General features: G+C 40.6%; 1 protein-coding gene across 4 annotated transcripts in view; it reads left to right on the top strand.

The window, feature by feature from the left end:
- The window catches only part of LOC122204227 (protein HIRA), a 91346-nt gene that overhangs the window by 39345 nt on the left and 25553 nt on the right, over positions 1-26448 (top strand). For all 4 annotated transcript variants that reach the window (XM_042911628.1, XM_042911631.1, XM_042911629.1 and 1 more), the window contains 6 exons: positions 1594-1664; positions 2315-2420; positions 4312-4527; positions 5455-5540; positions 9955-10152; positions 11304-11465. In XM_042911628.1, the coding sequence (XP_042767562.1) occupies positions 1594-1664; positions 2315-2420; positions 4312-4527; positions 5455-5540; positions 9955-10152; positions 11304-11465 (839 nt within the window). The remainder of the gene's footprint in view (positions 1-1593; positions 1665-2314; positions 2421-4311; positions 4528-5454; positions 5541-9954; positions 10153-11303; positions 11466-26448) is intronic.

Raw genomic sequence — 26448 nt, forward strand, 5'->3', positions numbered from 1 at the left:
AGGTCAATGCATTGTCATACATGTTTACACCAGTGTAACCACCACCCCAGAACCCCTCATCCCTGCCCAGTCAAGAACCCACTTCCCAACACCCCTTGGCCAAGGCAGCCACTCCAACAATGTCTGTCACATTGATGAGTTGTGCAGTGTTTACTTTTTATGTCCTGCATTGCTTTCACTTGGCATAATATTGAGATGCATGTGTGTTGTTGCATTTAGCATTAACATTTAGCTAATTTAGCATTAGTTTATTGCTAACTAATTACAAGTTCCCTGTAAGCAGAGTGGACTTATAGTTGTAGACTTGAAGGTTATCCTCTGGCAGCATTTATTACAGTTCTTTGTCACAGAGAAATTGATTGCTGTGTGTACACTGATTTTTTTTTTTTTTTTAGGCCCGTATTCATGTGACATTTCAGAACCTGAACGCTACCATAGGTAGTTCCAGGCGTGTTCTTCCTGGGCTCCTTCTGGCCTGGAGTTTCATTTGTGGTGCTTTACCCAAAACATCACTGATCATATATTCATTTTCTTAGAATGCTGAGGTCAGATGTTCATAAAGGTTCCAGATTTCTGAGTGGTCTGTAGGCACATTTTTGGGAGGAGAGACAGTGCTATTTTTTTCTGGAAGTGGAATTAGAGTAAGGACAAGAGTCTTCTTGTGGATTCCAAGTAGTTCAGACTCCCTTTCCTCAGGACTAGGGTGGCCACAGCAACTCTTCCCCTATAGAAGCAGCACTTGATGGGAGCCATGCAAAAGGTGTTCCCTCCTACCCACCGCACTGTGGCCCCAGGACCTTGTCAGCAGGGTGGCCAGACACTAGTATATGAGCTGTGGGAACAGGGAGACAGCACATAGCCCAAACTTTGAGTGACTAGATATAAGTGTGCATGTGGTGAATCTTGTGCAGTCATCAAAGACAGGTTTTTACAGGGTGTTTAATGACATAATGTATTAAATAAAAAAGTTATGTGCCAAAGAATAAAATATTTGCACAAGAAAGACCGAAAGAAAATAACTCATCCAAGTGTTAATAGTGGTTAACTTTAGATCTGGATTCAGGGCAACTTAAACTGTTTTTGGTGTTTCTGAACTATCTGCACATACTTTGTAGAATGAGCCCGTGTGATGTATGTAACCGGTTACACCCAGCTTTGCATACATATGTACCAGAACTCCTTGGGCCAAGAGGAGATGTGCTGGCTTCTCTGAGGCTGTTTTCCTGTCCTGGGCACTACTTTTGCTGCCTCGTCTTCTGCCCAGGCCTTGGCATCCCATCCCTTGCTTGTAAACTTCTGCTCAGGTCATGGCCTTTCTGGAACCCCATTCTCCCTTCTAGATTGTCCATTTATGAAGCCATCTCCCCAGCCAGACTACAGCGAGCCCTTCAGACAGAGACCACACTAAAATGTCAGGTTTTGGTTTGCACAGGTTTGGATCTTGCTGGTTGCTGTTTGAATAGAGTTGAATATGCCTTGTATGTCAACAAAAACTCAGACCAAGCTTCTAGAACTGTTGGTATTAACAGAACTGAGTGCACAAAAAACAGTTTTTGTTCATTACATTAACCTTTGCTGCTTCTTTCCTTCCAGCTCACGTGTCTGAAACGGCCTTTGGTTGTCATCCATGAGCTATTCGACAAATCCATCATGGATATTTCCTGGTAAGATGGATTCTTATTACAGTGCACAGGCTAGGAAAAGAGAAGCTACACACAGGAACATGAGGCCTTCCAGATGTGACTGGGGTCAGGCAGCCAGGGCCACCCCCCTCCCCAGGTGTGGTAGCCAGAGCAGATGATTCAAGAAAGGGCAGCTTGGGCCTGACATTGGGAGAGTGTCAGCTGCTGTGCTTCCTGCTTTGTTGGCATTTGCCCCTGGAAAATACTTCCTCAGGCAAACTGACATTTGGGGAAAAAGTGCTGTGATCCTGGTTTTACTTCACTCTGTCATTGCATGAACCAGATTAGCATAAGTATGAAGACACATTTGTTGCTTCTCAATGACCTCATTTAGATGTATATTCCTTCATGTTTTTTTAAAACATGGTTTCAAAATAAATAAAAGTGAAATTCTTACGGAATACATGGTGAGAGATACTTTGTACATGTGCAAAGAACTAAAGGACACCAGAACCTTCTGCAGTGTGATTGTCTCCCCTGCCCCCACCCTACCAAAGAATGCCATAGAAGGTAACAAGGGGTTTCTGGCATCTGAGAAGAACCCTGCATGCTACCCTCCCGGTCCAGCCTTGGAGGTGTGGTTAAGCCCCATAGGGACTTGCTCCCAGACTGCTAATAGCCACCTTTTTCAGGACTCTGAATGGGCTGGGCATCTTGGTGTGCTCCATGGATGGCTCTGTGGCGTTTCTAGATTTCTCCCAGGATGAGCTTGGAGACCCCCTGAGCGAGGAGGAGAAGGTAGGAGAACAGTACACCTCCAACTGGTAGCCTGAGTGCTGCGCTTGCTCTTGGGCCACAGAAATGGCCACCACAGCCCCTTCGATTGGACCCTCTCCTTAGGACATACACAGACACATTGTTTCTTCAAGTATTCTTGGGTATTTGTCTCGTACAGATGGTAATTTTTTTTTTTTTTTTTTTTACATTTTAATGTAAATGTAAAATGTACATTTTACATTTAATTTAATAGATTAAGTAAAGATGAGGCTCTCATTCATGTCAGAAATCAGTTTTGGAACTAAGAATAAAACAACTTTGGGCATCTGTTCTTGAGGTGATAATTAGCCACACACTGGGATGTTTTCACATGTGGGAGATAGCAAGAGTGACTCCTAAGGGTTCCTGCTCACGTCCCTTTCCCCATTGTGTCATACAAACATAGTTGCCATAGAGCAGTAACATTGATGGTTTCTTAGCACTTGCTGCACGCCAGACTCTGGGCTATGTATTTTGCATGTATTATTTCATTTGAATTCTATAAAACCCTTCAAGGCAAGGCTCATTCATTTTATCAACAAGGTAACTAAGCCTCGGAAAATAGTGTGACTCTTCGCCAAGACCATACACAACCCTTAAGTATGAGAACAGAACCATGGGCCAGGCCCATAGGCTTCCTCCCCTCTGTGCTCTCTGCCCAGGACAGGGTGACCCATGTGCCCTTCTTCAAGGACTTTAGGAAAGGCCCTGCTTTATGGACCATAGACTTAGAAGGCAGACATTTCTACAGATGGGCCTTTGCCACCACTCAGTGGAATGTATTCATTTGTCTGAAAGGAGCCTTGTGAAAGCCCAGAGCAGGTGGGCAGCTCTCCCCTTTGAGCTGCAATTACTGGTAGAGGCTCCCTCATAAGCTACTGTGTGGACTTCATGCTATGAAGTAAACCCCTTGGGCATAGGGGTCTGCCTTGATGACAGCACCTAAAATGGCCTGGCACCCCAAGAGTCACTTGCCAATGAAGGGATGAGTGTCTCAGTGGCTTCAGGTCTTTCTGCCTTGTCACTGTCATCAGGTAACCTGGGATCCCTATGCACTCTCCTCCCCCTTGGAGAGTCCGGTGGAGGGCACTGGCGGGGAGGGCTACAAAATAACACCATCTAGCTTACCTTTTCCCAAATGGCAGGCAGGGACCCCATGTTTGAGACACACAGGTAAACATCTGCCAAACTCTGAATTCTCCTCCAGATTCCAGGGGAGGGATTGAGGGCAGAAGGGACAGGTAGCAAAGGAGGGAAGTTCCCAGCCACACACAACACACCAGGCCCTGCAGAAACAAATCCCAAGGCGTGACCTCCCCCTGCCCAGCATCCTCTGCTGTGAGGCATATGTCCTGCTGGCCTCCGTGTTGGTCATTAGGCCTTCCTTATGAGTCTACTCTTCATCACACTAATCACTCTAACGTGCTGGGGATGCTATCCCTGCCAACATGGGGTCCTGTCCGGCTTGTTGTGGCATTGAATTAATGAGACCTAGGAAGGTGAAGGGAGGGACCCTGCTCAGAAGGGTCAGGACATGTTGGGGGACAGGAGAGGCAGAGAAAGATTTCCCCAGGTTTGCTATGCCAGACATTCCCTTACTCTTAGATACTGTTAGCAGCCCCATGGTAACTTCCATTCACATGGAACTGATGACAGCAAACAAGAATGGTGTGAGAAGGCTCTGAACTTCAGTGTCTGATTCCCAAAAAGTGTTTGGGGTACTTGGGGTGATTTAAGAACCTGGGACCACTGCCCAAGACCCTTTCCATTCTCAGAACCAGGGGAGTCAACACGCAACTCACCCACTGGTGGGCACTAGCCACCACGTTGCTGCTCACAGCTGGTCTGTTGCACTTCTTTCTGCTTCCCCTAGAGCCGCATTCACCAGTCTACCTATGGCAAGAGCTTGGCCATCATGACTGAGGCCCAGCTCTCCACAGCTGTCATCGAGAACCCAGAGATGCTCAAATACCAGCGCAGGCAGCAACAACAGCAGCTGGACCACAAGAGTGCCTCGGCCAGAGAGACAAGTTCAGCTACCTCAGTTGCTGGCGTTGTCAATGGGGAGAGTCTAGAAGACATTAGGAAGGTGAGGGCTCATCCCCATAGCCCTGAGGACATGGGTACACACCCAGGGACAGAGCAGGGGGAACAAGCAGTCTGAACATAGCACAGACACAATTCGGTAAGCAGGTGTATGCTGTGCCTAGAACAGGACCCAGGGGTAAGCCAGTTTGGGGCCACTTGGCCCCATTGCCATCAGCTGCATGAGGTAGTAATGGGGCCTAAGGCACTTTATCAAAGGCCTCTGTAGAGGATATCATTTCTTATAGGAGCTTCCAAACCTCACTTCTAGCCTTTTTAGGAAATTTTAGATACTGAGAACAGTGGGTGTCAGGTTCTGTCCTTAGGATATATCAGTGGGTTCCCCCTTCTTCCTCTGGAAGCCCATGTCTCACTGGGGGAGGGGGTGGAGATGGGGCAGGAACAGAGCAGGAAACGTCAGGATCACCTGGGGAACTTAAATGATCTCCAGGACCTATACAGGGCAACAAATCTGTAATTTGGACACAATGTGTGACTGGGAACCTTTGGTTTTATGAGCCTTCAGTAGAAGAAATGATTCTGATGAAAGAAGATTTGCAAATCACAACTTAGAGACAAGAGTGGCTCACGGATACAGGTTTCATTTGTTTGTTCCCTCGGCTGCTGATTGAGAGTGGCCAGACTGGCATATGCTCACTGCCTAGGAAACCTGGCCAGGCCTGCTGTGCAGGTGATGAGAGCAAGGTACTGAAGCCAGTTCAACTGGGAGCTTTCTGTCATTGCTGCTTTACAGTGCAGGAAGTTGAATGCTCACCCTGACAAAAATGCTTGCTCAGTGGCTGAGTTTAGTTGGACCAGAAGGCCATAGAAAAGGAAGTTAGAATTCATTTCCTTAGAAGCCTTATTTTTTTATATGTGGAGGTGCTTGGGAGAAACTTTTCCATTCATATATGTCACTCTATTTTGCCAGAATCTTTTGAAGAAACAAGTTGAGACTCGGACTGCAGATGGTCGCAGAAGAATCACACCTCTCTGCATAGCACAGCTGGACACCGGGTACTTATTCACTCACCGAGCTTTCTGTGGCTTTATCTGGGGAGTTCTTCCTTTCTCCTTTCACCAGTTAGCACTTTCATAATCAGGGTCTTCACAGGCTCTTGGGTCAATCTGACCCCTAGAATCTGGAAATGGGGGAGTAGAGCCCAGCTTCCCACCAGGCTCAAAGCCCTGTGCTTCCTACAGAGCCCTTATGCACATTTGACTCATGCAGAAGGTGGGCTGGGAGGAGCCTGTGACAGGCTGGAAGGCAAGGGCACCTTCACAGGGCCTGTGTGTCCACACGGCCAGTTCTGCCTCATTGTTGGTGGGGCATTGAAGAAACCAGGGAGAGAAGTTGGACTGATTTTTTTTTGTTTCATTTTGCCCTTTTATACACATTTTTGAATAGTAAAAACCCAAAGAAGGATATAAACATTACCCTTAATCTAGTCTCTCAGATATAATTACTGTTAACATTTTGGTATCTGTATCTCCGGTCTTTTTCCCCACCTGTTCCTGTATCTTGACCTTGCATCCATTTTAATAAATAGTCCTCTGAAGCAAAGACTTGCTGATTGTCCAGGTTCCCAGGTTGTGAATGCACCATGATTTACTTGACCAGACCCTTAAGTGTAGACTTGTAGTTTGTGTCCAGTGTTTTGTGATTGTAAATTAATCTTTGAGCACACCCATGACTGTTACCACAGGATACTTCCCAGAAGTGGAATTACTGGACAGAAAGTAGGGCTCTGAGGCACATTTCCCTGAGGGGGGAAAAGTAGGGGAAAAGTGGACTCAGTCACCATTTGCTGTTGTCTCAGAGTCTGTAGTCAGGCTTGCTTTTGTATTAGTCATTCTCCTCAAAACAATGCATGTTGATTCAAAGGATGGTAAGGCCCTGTGTGAAAGAAATAGTCCCCCCGCTGTCAAGGTGATTTCAGGTTTTATACTTATTCAACCAGTGTGCTCAGGGTGCTACCCACACTAGTCCTCTGCACTTTGCAGTTGTTTTGAAGTCTGAAGAGACCTTCTGTCATATGATGTGCTGATCTGACCTCCTCATGTTGGGGGTGTGGGCTGTGAGGCCCTGGAGGGCAGAGACCTGACCAGATGGAGCCAAGTCTCCTGACGCCTCCCAGAGAGTGGTTTTCCTTTGATCGAGCCTTTTTCCGTTGTTCACCTACCAGGGGTAATGCTACATGCTTACTTTTTATTAGGACCAAATGAGACAGGTACATGTGACTGTGCTTTGAACACTGTGAAAAGCTGTGGAAGTGAGGGTAATGGAGGTGGTGGTGATGGTGACATTTTTCTTCCAAGCATCCTTTCAAGCCCTACCTGATGAGGAGATAGAGGTGTTAGTGGCTTTCCACTTGGCCTTAAGCCAGCTTTCTGCCACAGGACACCTATTTCTGGCACCAGAACTTGATTCTTTTGGTCTTAAAGGCTTTTTTGCCCCCTTGACTCCCATGTTAAAACAAGTAGCAACAGAATAGGTAATGATTAGTTTAATCAAGCAAGAAAAGAAAAAACACAAATATTTTAAGTAGAAGTAATCACAGGTAAAGAATAAATCAAAAGGACAAAAGACTTCTTTACTGAATTCTGTGTAAATAAATTTGAAAGTAGGTGATTTTGAGGAAAATAAAATTATGAAAACTGAAGAAAGTCTATACAAATGAATTATTATAGAAGAAATAGAGGACGCTGTCCCAGAACTAACCTACCAAAAGCCACCAGACTAAGAAGGTTTCACAGAGAAATTATAAGAAAGTTTCATTCTAATAATTAGAGGAACAGATCATTCTAATACCATTCAAAATACTTGAAAATACTCTAGTGCATTACAAAACCGTTTTTGAAATGAACACAGATTTACATCAAAAACATGACAAAGGTAGAACATAATAAATTCCTGATCAATCTCATTTCTGAACGCCAATGCAAAAATGCTAAATAAAATAACAGAAACTTACAGTGTGTTAAAATGTTAATACACTATGACCAGGTAAGATTTATTTCATGAAAGCAAGGTGGTTCAAATTTGGGGAAATTTAATTTGCTTCTGCATATCAAAAGATCAAAAGAAATATATGGTCATCTCCATAGATGCCTAAGAGACATTTTTATTAAATTCAACATTGTTCTGATTTAAAATTTATTTAAATAGATGGGCACTTCCTTAACTTGATAAAAACTACCTTATTTTAAAGTAAATTCAAAAACTAAGCATGCATCTAGTCTGGTAACTATAATTTAACATTGTTCTGGAAGTCCTAGGTCATACAATTAGTCAAGAGAAAGAATATATTGGAAAGGAGGTGGTAAGATGTATCATTATTTAAAAGATGGTGTGATCTGCAAGAGAATCAACTGAGAAAACTGCCATAGATAATAAAAGAAGATAATAAAGTGGATACAATCAACACAATGAGATCCAAGTGGCGGCAACTACCTTTAGAAGATCACTTTCACAAATGCAGTGCCTACAACGTAACAAGAAATGTAGAAGGTCTTTATGAAGAAAAATTATAAAATCCTACTGAGAGACCTAAAAGAAAATTCAAAGAAATAATTAGAAATGTACATCCATTTCTTCCCTAGGATGACTTGACATTATAAAGATGATAAATCTCTCTCAACATGAGCCCATACAAATAACCAACAGGAGTTTTCAGAATCAGACAGGCTCATTCTAAACTTGTGTGGAAAAATAAGCAGGAATAACTGAAATATTTCTGAAAAAGAAAATCAGGGAAGACTAGCCCCACCAGAAATTAAAACTTATAAACTGTAATAAAATGGGTACTGACATATGAAGAGACAGAGTGGTGGAATACAATAGAAAACGCAAAACTAAGCCCAAATATTTATGGGAATTTATGTGGCATTTTGCATCAGTGATGAGACATCAGCTAATGTAATAAATTACATTACATCGAGAGAGAGAAAGAGAGAGAGAGAGAGAGAGAGGGTCAGGACTACTTACCTATAGAAACAAAGTTAGATCCCTACCTCACAACTTAAAATTAGATACATTCCAAGCAACTCAGATTTTTTTTTTAACTTTTTTGTTGTTTAAAATTTTAGAAGATTCTTTAAAAGAATATTTTTATGATCTATGGCACAAAATTTAGTCCACACAAAAAACATTTTGGGGGCAAGGAAAATTGTACTATAAAGAGTCAAAACAGCATCATGGGGACACCTGGCTGGCTCAGTTGGAAGAACATGCAACTGTTAATCTCGGGGTTGTAAGTTCAAGCCTCCTGTTGGGTATAGAAATTAGTTAAAAATAAAGTCTTTACAAAAAAAAAAAAAAAAACAGCATCCTGGGGAAAATACTTCCTGCTCGTGTAAGGAATTTATTAGATATGTAAGTAGGTCTTGGAATCAATAGTAAAGACAACCAGATAGAACAATAAATAAGGAATATAAACAGTTCACCAGATAAAGGAAATCATATGCTTCCGCATGAAAAAATCTCAACCTCGCATCAAAGTAATTGCAAATTATTAAAACTATAGTAAGGTACCATTTTTCATCAAATTGTCAAGTATCAAAAAATTTGGTAAAACTGTTGGTGACGGTTTGGGGAAGCAAGCACTCTGATACACAGCTGGAATTTAAACCTCCAAGGAAGGCACTTTAGAACTATTTATCAAAACTCATCAATGAACATTCCATCTGCTGCTGAAATTCCACTTCTAGGAATTTATCTCATGTAATCTGTGAAACAACTGTTGTACTGATGATTATGACAGGGTGCATCTTTGAGCAGCTACTATGCGTTCTAAGTGTGTGCTACACTAACCACGTTAGTCCCAGCCTCAGGAGGGTTCTGTGAATTTCTGTTTTGCAGATAGAAACCTGAAGCACAGAGTGGTTGAAGTGCCCAAGGTCCCAGAGCTTGTTCATGGCAAAGGAGTAAAACCTGGCCAGGTTGGCCCGGGGCCCTTAGCCTTAACACTGCAGTATCTTGCCACCTGTGACAGCAGTGTCTGTTACAGAAAAAGCTGGGAGACAGCGCTGGCATTCCGCAGTAGAGGCTGGTTAGGTAAATTATCGTATATCCACACAGCCCATAATGAAAGAGTCCTGCTCTGTGTGCTGCATTTCATGAGTTCTGAGACACACGCCTGCATATTTTAACATTTCTGAGATTAGGGTACATCTTATAATCAGGAGCTTCTGACAGTTACATTTGGTAATAACCTCTTCTTTCTTAGTGGCACATGAAGTATCAGTTCATCTTAGGTTCGATTACACATAATGTATGACATAATTTTAGTTTTCTTTTTACTTTTCTGTGACTTGGCACATTTTCTTCCATGAAAATACTTCACCTTTGGACCCAGAAAAAAATCACTTCAAACATAGAAAGTACTTGATGTGTCTGATTTCCCAGGCTGATTTTTGTTCTTGACAACAGGGACTTCTCCACGGCATTCTTTAACAGCATCCCACTCTCGGGCTCCCTGGCGGGCACCATGCTCTCCTCTCATAGCAATCCACAGCTACTGCCACTCGACTCCAGTACCCCCAACTCCTTTGGCGCCTCGAAGCCCTCCACAGAGCCTGTGGCGACAGCTGGTGCCAGGCCGGCTGGTGATACTGTCAGTAAGGACAGGTGAGTGGGCATGCCAAGGCTTGCTCCTGTCCCTGGGGAAAGTTCAAATTTGGACACAGTTCTGCTGACACTTCATGGCTCCTTCGATAAAAAAAAGAAAGGTGCTTGATTTTTGATGAGGTCCTGCTTGGGAGGGAGACCTTGTTCAGGTGAGTCTCTGATGCACAGGGCCATGAGGACTTCACCTCCTGGGGCAAGATGCAGTCCCAAGATGCACTCCTCACTCCTAAGGGTGCGAACCACCCAGGGATGCATTGCCTGCCCTAGGGTCAGCCCCACTTTCCAGCATTTCTACATTTGAAGTGGCTTAGGCCCCCACTGCACGGTGGAGATCATTGCCACACCAGTCATCTCAGGAAGGGTGTCTGGGGAAGGATAGACAGCTCCAGATCTGTGAGACATTTTAACAGTTGGCCTTGCAGGTCCTGGGAGAGGAGGAAGGAACTCCAGGATGCCTGCCAGCTGTCTGTTGTGGGGTCCAGGTGGGTGGATGTGGTCAGTAGGAGGCCCAGTGGCTTTGGGACTCAGCGTGTGTGATGTGCTTGGGCATGGGGGAAACTTACAGGCTCATGCCTAGGCCTATTCTCTGTGGAGAAGACAAGGGCTATGAGATGAGCACTTGGAGGAGAGTATGAAGATCGCATATTGCCGAGGCGGGATGAGAGAGGGGCTTCCCAGGCCACAGTGTGTTTGGCTGAGCATGAAGGCTGGGAATAGACAGTGGCTTCAGGACCCTGGTTGGGGACTTTTCTTGTTAGACCATTAGTCAAAGTAGGAAAAGCTGCTTTGGTTTGGAGTGGTTTGGGATGGAAATGCTGTATTCAAGTTGTGGAGGTAGGGCTGTATAGTGAGAAAGGTTGTAAGAGCCACTTTCTAGGCCTCATGCTACCTCTAGAATCTCTCACAACAATACAGTGGGGCAAATGTGAGTGCATTTGCTCATGACCTTCTCAGTAGCCAAACTTCCTGATTTTTACAGATGAAAATATTGAAGAAATAAGAATAGTAGATTACATCTTGAAATTGTATTTATAGAAGTTTGATATCTGTGGCCCTTTTATTTGGCTCCAGATAACACAAATGTAGGACTCCCAAATGCTTGATGGATTGTGCTTAACGTACTCTCCCATCTTCTTACTCCCCACCCCCAGTGTGAATGCTACCTCTACTCCTGCTGCATCGTCACCCTCCGTGTTAACAACCCCGTCCAAGATTGAACCCATGAAAGCATTTGACTCCCGATTCACGGAGCGGTCTAAAGCCACACCAGGTGCTCCTGCCTTGACCAGTGTGACTCCAACAACTGTGGAAAGGTAGGTGGTGGCTGTGTGGGCCCCCGAGAGACCAAGTAGGACACAATCTCAGCTAGCAGTGCAGCAGCCACTTTCCCACCAAGCAGCCTGCTTTCCCATGCAGGAGCACACTCTGGTCCCTCTGGACTCAGGAGCCCCTGGGTCCAAGGAGAAAGGAGCAGGTTTTCCAAGTGGGAAAATGATTGGAAGAAGCCATGGCGGGTACAGAACAGACACAAAGAACATCGAGGGCAACAACACCACAAGGGCTGGTCAGTGCAGAGGCTCTGTGGAGTTCAAGGTCATTGTTTGAATGGAGCCGAGTTTGCCTAGAAGAGGAATGGGAGATTGGGTGGGGAAATAGAAAGCTGTGATACTGCCGCATCGTGGAAGTAATGGCCTGCTCAGACACTGACCAGGTGTTTGGGAGCAGAGATAAAAATGATAGAGAAGAGGTCTTCATGCAAGTATATAAGCTTCTGAGCTCTTACAAGCTCTATGCTACTCGCCCCATTCTCTGCATCTCCCTTAGCACACGGCAACCAAGCCACATGGGATGTAGCCTATTTCTTGGAATTAACAGTCCTCCTGAGGTGGCTAGAGCAAGTGGGTTTGTTGGCACAGAGCTTTTCTGATTCCTGGGGAGCGTGTCCCCAGCTCCATGACCACGAGTCCACCACAACACAGAGTTCACTGCATAGCCCAGTGAGGTAGGGGTTTGGGGGAGTTAGAGGTGGGCTGGGCCAGCTTCCTAACAGAGGTGCCAAGGCCTTAAGTGATGTCCTCTTGAGGTTGCACCCCAGCTTGACACGACAGGCTCAGCAGCACCCTACCTAGCCTTTGCCACTATCAGCTAAATGCAGGACATTTGTCACAGACTCTTGCAGTTACCACACAACCAACAGGCACTCAACAAAGGGAGCATTTGTGATGAGACCTGACCTTGCAGTAGACTATGTCTTGGAGCTAAAACTGTAATATACTGTCCCCAGGACTTGACTCATGATCTCAAAACTGCTTGTCTAATCAGAATTTGTTCTCCTTGGAGAACGGCCTCTGGAGACCAGCATGGGAGGACTCTCAGGTCAGCTACTGCATCTTTGACCTTGGTGCAGGACCTTGTATTCTACTCTATAGTGTGATCATGCCTGTTTTAGTATACAGGTATTCCACACGATCTCTTTATCTAGCAGTTTCTCTGTCTAGTAGTATGCAGGATCTGAAAACCTTCCTGCTGCTCAGTACTTTGAAATGGTGGATGAACTGCAATACATATCCTTAAAACATGTAACCAGTTGATGATAAAGTAAGGGAAATCCCCTGGAGCCAAAATCTAAGAGTAAACAAAATGACCAGGGTGTTGGGCTGGGAGGGGTTACCTACATGGTAACCTTGAGTTTTAATGGCCACAAAGATTCAAGACAGGGCCTTGAGCCTGAGCCATGTAGTGGGTTGGAACTAAGACACTAACATTAAGTCAAACTTCTTGACAAAGTATACCTCTAGTGAGAGAGAGGACAGAAAAAGCCTGAAGGGCAGCATGAGAACATGGCCAAGAAGTTGAAATATCTCAGCCAGTCCTTAGGGTTAGGAAAACAGACTGTATAGCCACAGGCCTGCCCTCCTGTGGATTGGGGATGTTTAACACTAACCACGTCATCTCGAAACCATCAAGCAAAGAAATGAACACAAAAGGAGATTTTTGACTAATTAACACCCAGAGGCCCTTGGAAAAACCAGTGCAAATCCCCACTGCCATTTCCCTCACCCCAGCAAGTACAGCATTCCCACTGACAAAGCACTGCCAAAGAGGGACTCAAAATCCAAAGTAACAAAACACATGAAGAAACAGTGTATTACATACAAATGTCAGGAGACATAATGAGCAGGTTTAGACCTTTTTATAAATTTGATCATAGAAGAGAGAATTGCCAGGTAAAGACTATAAAGTAAGTATACTTAAAGACATGAAAGATAAAACAAAATGTGAGGAAAGGTTAGTAAACATCCCACATACAAAAATTAACTTAAAATGGGTCAAAGAACTAAATGTAAGAGCTAAAACTTTAAAACTCTTAGAATACAGATGTAAATCTATATGACACTAGATTAGGCAACTGTTTCTTAGATATAACACTTAAAGCACAAGCAACTAAAGAAAAAATAGATTAGATTTCATCAAAATTTAAAACTTTTGTGATTCAAAGATCATAATCAGCGTAGTGAAAAGACACTCTACAGAATGGGAGGAAATGTTTGTAAGTCACATCTGATAAAGATCTAGGATCCAAAATGTATGAAGAACTTATAACTCAACAATAAAAAGACTAATAACCCAATTTAAAAATAAAGGATTTGAATAGAAATTTCTCCAAAGATACATAAATGACCCATAAACACATAAAAAGACTCTGAACATCATTAGTCATCAGGGAAATGCAAATCAAAACCACAATGAGATACCACTTCATAACCACCAGGATGACAATAATCAAAAAGTCACATAATGAAAAGTGTTGGTGAGGATGGGAAGAAATCAGAACTCTCATGAATTGCTGGTAGGATTATAAAATGCTGCTGTGTGGGATTATAAAAGCTGGTTTGGAACACAATCTGATGGTTTCTGAAATGGTTAAACATAGAGTCCCCATGTAACCCAGCAATTCCACACCTACATATATACCTAAGAGAACTGAAAACCTATATTTATTTTAAATCTTGTACACAAATGTTCATATCAGTGCTACTCACAATAGCCACAAAGTGGAAACAACTCAAATGTCTATCAACTGATGAATAAACAAAATGTGGTATATCTGTACAATAATACAAATAGCTATTTGCATAGTAATACAAATAATAATTTGGCAGTAAAAATGAATAGAGTACTTAAATGTTATGCCACACAGACAGACCTTGAAAACATGCTAAATAAAAGGAGTCAGTCACAAAGGACCACATATTGTCCAATTCCATTGCTATGAAATGTCCAGAATAGGCAAATCTACAGAGACAGAAAGTATTAGTAGTTGCCAGGGGCTGAGGAGAGAGGAGGTTAGGATGTCACTGGTGGATACAGAGTTTCTGTATTATGAAATTACTCTGGTGTTAGGGAAAAAAAAAAAAAACAACAACAACTACTGAATCTATATCTTAAAATGATGAATTTTGTGGTATGTGAATTATGGCTCAAAAGAAATAATGTACCATAAAAAAGACCAGATAGACTTGGAAATAAGCCAGAAATTACTTTTAGCAAAGAAAAATAAAAATCATTGCAATTGAAAAGCCACGGTAAGCATGTCCAACAGCAGATGAAACCCAGCTGAACAGAGCATTACATCTTAGGAACTGACTGGTATGGAAGTGAGAAAGTGGAATGTAAGAAGGAGAGGCTAGAGATAGGAGGGCAGACAGAAGGAACAGTGTGCCCTAGCAAGAGTTCCCCCAAAGAGGGCATGCTGTGGAGCAGTTTTGTCAAGAGGGAGTATCTGGTATTTCACAGGCTTAACTCAAATGTTGAAACCTCAGTTTGGAAGCAGAGTGAGTTCTGAACAGAATAAGTAAAACTAAATCCCTGCCTTAGAGAAACTAAGAGCACCATAGACAGGAATTTCTTCTTTTCATTGAGGAAGGCACCCCACATTTGTCTTGCAGGTTTCCATGATCTTTGTCATACTCTTTTCCATCTCTTAGAGAGTACAAACCCTGATTGGGGAAGCATATAGAATACCCCTTGAAACAGGCTACTAGAAAGCAAAGTCTTGACTGCATTATCTGGGCCCTGATGCCACCACGATTGGTCCCTCAGCAGCTGTGTACCTGAGGTCTCACAAGACCTTTCAGCCATACCTCCAGCTCCAGGAAAAACTATAGAAGAGAGTAAGGGAGCATCAAGTTTGTCATTCCCAGCTTCTCACCTGAAAATGGCAGCGAGTGAGCATTTACTCAAGGCTGAGTTTCCTGCCTCCAAGGCAACGGGAATGTCTGGTGAGACTCCAAGAGCTCGGTGCTAAATCCTAAGGAGTTATGGTTGGATACTTATATAAGGAAAACAGAATAAAATACACTATCTTTAATAAAGGCTTTACAGAAAATGTAGCTTTCTTGATATGGCTGTTTCTTGTATTGATTCTCAGTAAAAGCCAAGGGGAACCCTTTCAATTACCCATCAGCAGAGGTCTTCCTTGGGAGCACAGTGTCATGCATGGTAAGGAGCAGCACTCAGAGCTATATACTGTGAGGTTAAGTCCCTACTCTCTACTTTCTGGTGGGGTGATCTTAAGCAAGACACACAAGCTTTCTCAGCCTATCTCCTCCTAAGCAGAGTGGCTCTCCGAGGAGCACTACCTATAGGAAATATAACTTGAAAATTGAAGAGGGATGGAGTGCCTGTAAAACCATGCCTTGATCTTGGTCTCATAGTGAGCAGCACATATCAGCTCCTGCTGTTACTCCTTTATTGTACTTCATGGTGGCTTGGCAGTTGGTCACTGCAACCTGCCTGGCACTTCTTTGCCAACAGTGTTAGGTGAGTCTTGGGGCCTAATGCTATCCTCCCAGGTTCAGGGTGGCAGTTCTAGTTGAACCTGTGGGCCCTCTACTTCACCCTGCCTTAAGTCTGTTCATCAGTCAAAGGTACAGAGAGGGGTACAAGTCGGCCTGTGTGCAGGTAGAACCTATGATGGAGCCCATGTGTAAGTGGGGCAACTCTGGCCAACTGTGCTCTTCAGCAAGTATCTTAATCTAGGGGACAGCTGCTATAGATCTATATAACCTGGTATCCTGAGTGACCAGTGGTAGCGGCCCATACAGGCTGGGAGGCCCCTGAGGTCAGGAGCCCTGAATGGGGTGTCAGAGGCAGGAGGTGGGGAGACTACTGAGGACTCTCATAGAAGTTTCAGCCATAGAGAGTGGGACCACCTGAGCTAGTATAAGGCTAAGCAAAGTGAGGTTCATGCACTGGTATTGAGCTCAGAAAGTGATCAATTTAGAAACTTGTGTGGCAGTTTGACATTGCTGTGACATTCTTATTGTATTTTATAAAGCTATAATTACACAAAGTCTAAAAAATTTTGAAAGGATTTTGGGAAACACTGATTTAAGGTTTCTAGAACATCAAGCTACACCCAGAAGTGGATGTTTTGTCCTGCTGTAGAGGATTAGAATGGGGAGCAGGAAAGCAAAGGCTTTCATGGAGCAGAGTTAGGAGGTTCTGGGTTTTCCTAGTTTGATACATGGGTACAGATGGAAAAAGTTTAGGATTTGTACACACTGGTGTGCCTGTCTGCCTTTCTATGACCTGGGGTTACCAGGAGGAAGAACAGCAGAAGGTAGTGCCCAAAGGAAGGGCTAACAGTCCTAGGGCCTATGGTCACACTTTCTGGTTAGCAGAATGAATGCAAGCAGGTATGAGGGCTCTCAGACTAGGTTGGAATATAATTCACCATGAACTCCTTGAGGAAAGGTGTTCAGTGATGGTGTCTGACCCAGGTATTCTGTCATGTCCAAAGATATCTATTGCAACATTATAATAGAGCACATTTACCCAACTGCCTCAAAAAAGAAGTATTGAGGAAATAACCTATTGATTTTGTAGCCCCTAATTAATATCTATGGAGACTGAAGTACTATAGAAAAATAGTTCACATGGAGTGTTATTTGGAAAAAGCAGGATATGAAGTTGTATTAAAGTATAAAGACAATTAGAAGGCTGTTGGAACACCTGGGTGGCTCAGTCATTAAGCATCTGACTTCACTCAGATCATGATCTCACATTTCATGGGTTTGGGCCCTGCATCAGGCTCCCTGCTGATAGTGTGGATCCTGTTTGGGATAGTCTGTCTGTCTCTCTCTCTCAAAATAGGTAAACTTAAAGAAATGAAGGCTGTTGCAAAATAAATAAATAAATAAATAAATAAATAAATAAATAAATAAATAAATAAGAAGGTATTATATTTAATTGTATACCAATAAATTAGATAACTTAAATGAAATGGAAAAATTCCTAGAAAGACATGAACTACCAAAGCTGACACAAGAAGAAATAGACAATTTGAATAGACCTATAACAAGAGTTTGAATTAGTAAACAACAACCCACAAAGAAAAGCCTAGACCCCAATGGCTTTATTTCTTTATTCTGCCAATCAATTAAAGAATTAATACCAATTCTTCATAAACTCTCTCAAAAAATAGGAGAGGGGTACCTGGCTGGCTCAGTCAATGGAGCATTTGACTTAGGATTGTAGGTTCGAGCCCAAACTGAGTATAGAGATTACTTAAAAATAAAATCTTTTTTAAAAAAATAGGAGAGAACATTTCCCAACTTATGCTAGGAGGCCAATCATCAGGTTACCAAAAGCAGACAAAGATATCACAGAAAAGAAAAATACAAACCAATATTTCTTACGACTGTGGACACAAATCCTCAAAAATACAGCCATATATACACATACATGCATATATACATATATGTGTATATATATGTATATATGCATGTATGTGTATATGTATTTGGCTCAACATATAAAAATCAATTGATACAGTATACTATGTCAATAGAATAAAAACAGATACCACATGATTAAATCTAGCACCCATTCATGACCTAAACAAATAAGAGCAAGCTAGGAATAGACTAACTCCATCACCATAATAAAAGGACATCTTTGAAAACCCCATACAACTAACATCATACTTAATGGAAAAGACTGGAGGCTTTCTTCCTAAGGAAAATGAACAGGAACAAGACATTGTACTAGAGTTTCTAGGCTAAATGACTTCAAGATTGGAAGGTACAGGATCAATCTATAAAAATCAGTTGTATTTCTCTACACTTGTAAAGAACAATCAAAAAACGAAGTTAAGACAATAATTACAATAGCACAGAAAAGAATTAAATGTTTATGAGTAAATTTAACAAAAATACAGTATAACGCTTATATTTTGGATGATACAACTCATTGTTGTACCAAAGACCTAAACAAATGGAAAGACATTCCATTGGATGTCTTAATATTGTTAACATGGTAGTAGTACCGAAATTGATCTACAGATTCAGTGCAATCCCTTTCAGAATTCTAGCTGGCTTAGAAATTAACACTCTGATCCCAAAGTTCATGTGGAAACTCAAAGGCCCCAGAATAGCCCAAACAGTCCTGAGGGAAAAAAAGCAAAATTGGAGGACTCACACTTCCTGAGTTCAAACCTTAATGCAGAGCAATAGTAATCATGATAGTGTGGTACTAGCTCAAGGACAAACCTATAGGTCAAAAGAATAGAACTGAGATCCTGGAAATAACTCACATTTCTGTGATCAGTTGATTTTTAACAAGGGCACCAAGACCATTCAATGGATGGAGAAAGAGGAGTCTTTTTTTTTTTTTAAGTTTGTTTATTTTGAGAAAAAGTGGGGGAGAGAAGGGGAGAGAGAGAATCCCAAGCAGGCTCTGCACTATCAGTGCAGAGCCTGATGTGGGGCTCAAATTCACAAATTGTGAGATTAGGACCCGAGCCCAATTTAAGAGTCAGATGCGTAACCAACTGAGGCACCCAGGTGCTCCTGAAAGAACAGTCTTATCAACAAATGTTACTGGGACAGCAGGATATCCACATGCAAAAAAATAAAGTTGGGTCCTTACTTCACACTGCATACAAAAATTAACTCAAAATAGATGAAAGAAATAAATGTAATAGCCAAACTACAGAACTCTTGTGACTTTGGATTTGCTAATGGACTTTTGGAGATGAAAGCAAAATCACAAGCAAAGAAGAAATAGGTAAATTGTATTTCATTAAAATTTACCACTTGTGCTTCAAAGGACACTATCAAGATGGTGGGGGAAAAACTAGAACTGGGAAAAATATTTGCTAATCATATTTCTAATAAAGGACTTATTTCTAGAATACAAGTATTCTTACAACTCATGCAACTCAGTAATAGATTAATGACACAATTTTTAAATGGGCCAAGGATTTAAATAGCTGTTTTTAAATATGATATACAAATACCCATTAAGCAAGTGAAAAAATACTCAACATTATTAGCCATTGGGGAAATACAAGTAGAACCACAAGATTCCACTCCACACTACTAGGAAATCAAAAGATAGATAATAAGTATTGGCATCAATGTGAAGAAATTGGGACTTTCGTACACTGCTGTCGGGTATATAGAATGGTAGACACTTTGGAAAACAGTCTGGCAGTTCCTTAAAAAATTAAACATAGGCATAACATTTGACGGTCCTCAGTAAATACCCAAGAAAAATGAAAACCTGCCTACGTAAATAACATTTATTTGAGCGTTAATATGAATGTTCAAATAGCCATTTGACAAAGGAACTTTTTTTAAATGTTTTGAGAGAGAGAGAGAGCATGAGTGGAAGAGGGACAGAGAGAGCAGGAGACAGGATCTGAAGCAAGCTCCAGGCTCCTAGCTGTCAGCACAGAGCCTGATGCGGGACTCGTACTCATGAACCATGAGATCGTGAGCTGAGCCGAAGTCGGATGTTTAACCAACCAAGCCACCCAGGGGCCCCGACACAAGAATTTCAGTCTTCAGTAAATATCCAAGAAAAATGAAAACATGCCTATGCAAATAACGTTTATTGAATGTCTTTATGAATGTTCCTATCAGCATTATACACAGTAGCCAAAAACTTTAAACCAACCAAATGTTCGTTAACGGAAGCAAGGTGTGGTTATCCATATAATGAAGTACTATTCAGTCATAAAAAAGGAGTCAAGTACCAATACATTCTACAGCATGGATGAACCTTGAAAACATGTGAAGTGAAAGAAACCAATGCTGGATGTCACATATTCTGTGATTCCATTTATAGGAAGTGTCCAGAATGGGGACATCTCTGGAAATGGAAATAGATTAGATCATCCCATCAGGGGAGATCTATGAAAACAGAAAATGGACTAGAATGGGAGAATTGGGGGGTGGTAACAGATACAGAGTTTATTTTTGAGATGATGAAAATACTCTGAAATTGCTATTGCGACTGTTGCACAACTTTGTGAAGACACCAAGAACTGTTGAATGGTATATTTTAAGTTCATCAATTGTGTGGTATGTGGGTTACATCTCAGTAAAGCTATTAACCAAAAATAAACACATTACACACATACATATACACAGATTAAAATGGAGAAGTGCAAGAAAATGCATGAGACACTTTCTGTGTCAGCAGCACCTAGGACTTGGAAGTGGCTTTTTTTTCATAGGCTTTTGTTTTGAAACTTTAAAACCTTGAGCAACATGGAAAAATAGTCCATTGAACATCTTTGTACCCTTCACCTAGATTCACCAGGTTTTGTCATGTTTGTCAGTTTTGATTTTACTTTTACTCTACAACACATATGATAAACACATGACACTTCTTCCTGTGAGAGGCACTTCCTAAGCAAGGATGCTGTTCTACATAATCACATTCCATTATCACACTCCACTGGGTACTTAGTCCTATACTTTAAAGCTTTTTAACAATTTTTTGTGAAGTAGTGTCCATTGTTTAGAGTTCACTCTTTGTGTTGTATAGTTGTATGTGTTTTGACAAATGCATAATGTCATGTATCCAGCATTATAATCATGCACACTAATTTCCTCTCCCTAAATATCCCTTGTACTGTAGCTATTCATTGATCCCTTCCTCCTCCCTGAACATCTGACAATCACTGGCCTTTTTACTGTCTCCATAGTTTTGCCTTTTCTAGAACGTCATATAATTGGAATCATACTGTATGTAGCCTTTTCTAATGGGCATCTTTCACTTAGCATTATCTATTTAACGTTCTTACATGCATTTTCATGGTTTGATAGCTCATTTCTTTTTTTTACCAAATAATATTCCATTGTATGGATGTACCACAGTTTGTATATATCACAGTTTATCCATTCCCCCATTGAAGGACATCTTGGTAGTTTCCATTTCGGGGAGTTATGTATAAACAATATATAAGGCTGCCATGAACATTCATGTGGAGGTTTTTGTGTGAATAAATGTTTTCAACTCGGGCAAATACCTAGGAGTGCCATTGCTGGGCCATGCCATAAGACTAACTAGGTTTAGCTTTAAAGAAACTCCCAGGCTATATTTCACAATGACTGCATTCCCACCAACAGTGATTGAGTTCTTTTGATCACATCCTTGCTCAGCATTTGTTATTAGTTTTTTAGATTTTAACCATTTTAATAATCATTGAGTGATCTCTTATTTTTTTAATTTTCAATTCCCTGATTTTCACTTCTAATGTTGACCATCTTTTCATATGCTTATTAGCCATCTGGATCTTCTTTGGTGAGGTGCCCCTTTAGATCTTTTGTTTATTTTTTAGATTGGGTTGCTTGTTTTCTTACTGTTCTACAAATTCTTTGTATATTTTGGATACAAGTCCTTACTCAGATAATGTGATTTGTAAATATTTTTTCCCAGTCTATGGCTTATCCTTTCATTCTTTTAACAATGTCTTTCTCAGAGCGTAATTTTCTAATGTTAAAGAAGTCCAACCTAACCAAATTTTTTGTCATGGATCATGCTTTCAGTATCATATCAAAAACTCATTGCCACTGTAGTCAATAGTATTGTAGTAATTTGTGTGGTGACAGATGGTAACTACACTTACCCTGGTGAGCTCTTTGTAATGTAAAACCAAGCTCATCTAGACTTCCTACTGTGTTTTTTTCTAAGTTCTCATTTTATAGTTTTGCATTTTCCACATAGATCTATGATCCATTTTGAATTAATGTTTGTGGAAGATGTAAGGTATGTGTCTAGATTCAGTTTTTGCATGTGATTGTCCAGTTGTTCCAGCATTATTTGTTGAAAAGACTATCTTTTCTATGCCTTTTCCTTAATCAAAGATGAGTTGACTATATTTGTATGGATCTATTTCTAGGTCTTTTGCCTTTCCATATAAACTTTAGAACCAGTTTGTCAATACATACAAAATAATTTCCTGGGATTTTTATTAGGATTCCATTTAATCTCTAGATCAAATTATGAAAAATTGACATCTTAACAATATTGAGTCCCTTATCCATGAACATAGAATATCTCCATTTTTTAGTTCTTTGATTTCTTTCATCAGTTTTATAGTTTTCCTCATTTAGAATTTAGATATATTTTGTTAGATTTATATCTAATTACTTCATTTTTGATGCTAATGTAAATAGTATTGTAATTACAATTTCAAATACCAGTTGTTCATTACTGCCATGGACTTTTGTATGTTAACTTTGTATCCTGAAGCCTTGCTATAATTGCTTATTCTGTTTTTGTTGTTTTTGATTCTTGGAGATTTTCTACAAAGACAATTATGTCATCTGCAAATAAAGACAGCTTTATTTCTCCTTCCCAATCTGTATGCCTTTTATTTCTCTGTCTTACCTTACTGCATTAGCTAGGACTTTTACTACAATATTAGAACTAATGAGAGGGGACATCCTTACTGCCTTGTGAGAAGGCATCTAGTGTCTCACCATCAAGTATGATGTTAGCTGTAAGTTTTTTTGTGGATATTCTTTATCAGATTGAGGAAGTTCTCTAATCCTGGTTTGCTAAGAATTTGGTTGGGTTTGGTTTTGGGGGGGGGGGGGGTTTTGTTTGTTTGTTTGTTTGTTTGTTTTAATGTTTATTTTTGAGAGAGAAAGAGAGAGCACGAGTTGGGGAGAGACAGAGAGAGACAGAGACACAGAATCCAAAGTAGGCTCCAGGCTCTGAGCTGTCAACACTGAGCCACCCAGGCGCCCCTACGAGTTTTTTTTTGTCATGACTGGATGTTGGGTTTTGTCAAATGCCTTTTCTGCATCTATTGATATGATCATAAGATTTTTCTTCAGCTTTGTTGGGCGTGATGGATTACATTAATCACTTTGGAAGGCAGCTATGCTCACCACTATACCACCAATGCTACATTAATCACTTTGAATGTTAAGCTAGTATGCATTTCTGCAGTAAATTCCATTTGGTCATTGTATGTAATTCTTATACATTGTTGGATTCAATATGCCAATATTTTGTTGAAGATTTTTACATCTATGTTCATGAGCGATACTGGCCTATAGTGTTGTTTTTTTTTTCTTGTAATATCAGTATCTGATTTTTTATTTGGGTAATATTTGCCTCATGAGTGTTAGGATATACCTCCCCTTCTTCTCTTTTCTAGAATATATTGTAGAGAATTGGTATAATTTTTTCCTTAAATATTTGGTAGAATTCACCAATAAGACTGTGTGGACCTGGTACTTTTTTTTCTTGGAAAGTTATTAATTGTTGATTCAATTTCTTTAATAGGCCTATTCAGATTAGTTCTTTTTCCTTGTGTGAGTTTTAGTGGATTTTTTTTTTCAAGAAACTGGCCCATTTCATCCAAGTTATCCAATCTGTGGGTTTATTCATAATATTCCTTTATGTTCCTTTTATTGTCCAGGGGATCAGTAGTGAAGGCCCCTTTGCATTTCTGACATTAGTGATTTGTGTCTTTTCCCTTTTTTTCTTAGCCTAGCTACAAGTTTATTAATTTTATTGCTCTTTTCAAAGAATCAGTTATTTATTTCATTGATTTTCCTCTGTTGTTTTCCTGTCTTTAATTTCATGGGTTTCTCTTCTAGTTTTTATTATTTATTTTTTCTATTTGCTTTATATTATCTTGCTTATTATTGCCTTAATATATTATTATATTGCTACTTATTATTTATTTGCTTCTGCTTGTTTGTCTTTTTTTAGTTCCTAAAGGTAAAGTTTAGATTTTTTATATCAGGTCTTTCTTCTTTTCTAAAATATGCATTCTCTGCTACAAATTTCCTTCTAAGCACTGCTTTGACTGTGTTCCACAAATTTTGATAAATTGCACTTTTTCATTTAATTAAATGTTTTTACATTTCTCTTGAGACTTTGACCCATATATTGTTTAGAAGTCTGTGGTTTAATCTCTTGGGATTTTCTGGTATCTTTCTGTTATTATTGTCTAGGTTAATTCTGTTGTGGACTTGAAGCATACTTTGTATGATTTTTATTCTTTTAAATTTGTTGAGACCCTTGGGTGGCTTAGTCAGTTGAGCAACTGACTTCGGCTCAGGTCATGATCTCACAGTTTGTGAGTTCAAGCCCCCCATCAGGCTGTGTGCTGGCAGCTCAGAGCCTGGAGCCTGCTTCAGATTCTGTGTCTCCCTCTCTCTCTGCCCCTCCTCTGCTCACGCTCTCTCTCTGTCTCTCAAAAATAAATACATGTTTAAAAAAATGTATGTATTTTTTAAGTATGTTTTATGAACCAGAATGTGGTCTACCTTACTGAATATTCTTTGTGATCTGGAGAAGAATGTGTATATTATTGTTGAATGAAGTATTTTATAAATATCAGCTGAATTCAAATGATAGTACTTTTCATTTAATTATTTCCTTATTGATTTTCTGTCTCCTGGATCTTTCAATTACTGATAGAGGTAGAGTGAAATCTCCACTTGTAATTGTGGATTTGTCTACTTCTCCTTGCAGTTCTATCAGTTTTTGCCACATGTATTTTGACACTCTCTTGTTAGGCATGTATACAGTTAGGACCCTTTTATCATTATGTAATGCTCCTCTTTATCCTTAATAATTTTCCTTAGTCTGGTGTCTACTTTGTCTGAAATTAATATAACTACTCCAGTTTTATTTTAAGTAGAGTTAGAATGGCATACGGGTATATGTTGGAGATGTTGCAGGTTCCAGACCACCACAATAAAGCAAATATTGTAGTGAAGCAAGCTAAATGAATATTTTGGTTTCCTAGTACATGTAAAAGTTGCTTATACTCTATGGTAGTCTAGTAAGTGTTCAATAATAGCATTATATCTAAGAAAGCAATGTACATACCTTAAGGGAAAAAATACTTCATTGCTAAAAAATGCTAACCATCATCTCTGCTTTCAGCAAGTCATAATCTTTTTGCTGGGGGAGGGTCTGCCTCAGTGTTAATGGCTACTGACTGATCAGGGTGGTGATTGCTGAAGGCTGAGGTGGCTGTGGAAATTTCTTTAAATAAGACAATGAAATTTGCTACATCGATTGACTCTTCCTCTTATGAACAATCTCTCTAGCATATGATGCTATTTGATAGCATTTTACACGCAGCAGAACTTCTTTCAAAATTGGAGTCCATCTTCTCAAAGCCTGCTACTGTTTGATCAACTGAGTTTATGTCATATTCTAAATCCTTTGTTGTCATTTCAACAGTCTTCGCAGCATCTTCAGTTCTAGATTCCATCTCAAGAAACCACTTTCTCAGGGTGCCTGGGTGGCTCAGTCAGTTGAGCATCTGACATCGGCCCAGGTCATGATTTCGTGCCTCATGAGTTTGAGCCCCACATCAGGCTTGCTGCTGTCAGCACAGAACTCGCTTCAGATCCTCTCTCCCCTTCTATCTGTCCTTCCCCCACTTGGGCTCTCTTTGTCTCTCTCAAAAATAAATAAACATAAAAAAAATCACTTTCTCTGCTAAACCATGAGAAGTAACTGCTCATCCATTCAGGCTTGATCCTGAGATAGTAGCAACTCAGTCACATCTTCAGGCTCCACTTCTCCTTCTAGATCTCTTGCCATTTCAACCACATCTGCAGTTACTTCTTCCAATAAAGTCTTGAACCCCTGAAAGTTATCCATGAGAGTTGGAATTTACTTATTCCAAACTCCTGTTTATGTTGCTATTTTAACCTCTTCCCATGAATCTTGAATGTTCTTAATGGCATCTAGATGATGAAGGTTTTCCATTTACCTTGTCCATATCCATCACAGGAATCACTGTCTATGGCAGCTATAGCCTTAGAAAATGTATTTCCTTAATAATTAAGACTTGAAAGTCAAAACTACCTTTTGATCTATGGCCTGCAGAACAGATGGGCTAGCAAGCATGAAAACAACATTAATTTCATATATCTCTATCAGAGTTCCTGGGTGACTAGGTGTATTGTCAGTGAACCAGTAATATTTTTAAAGGAATCTTTCTATCTGAGCAGT

This window comes from Panthera leo, chromosome D3 (assembly GCF_018350215.1).
Source record: "Panthera leo isolate Ple1 chromosome D3, P.leo_Ple1_pat1.1, whole genome shotgun sequence".
Lineage (NCBI taxonomy): Eukaryota > Metazoa > Chordata > Mammalia > Carnivora > Felidae > Panthera > Panthera leo.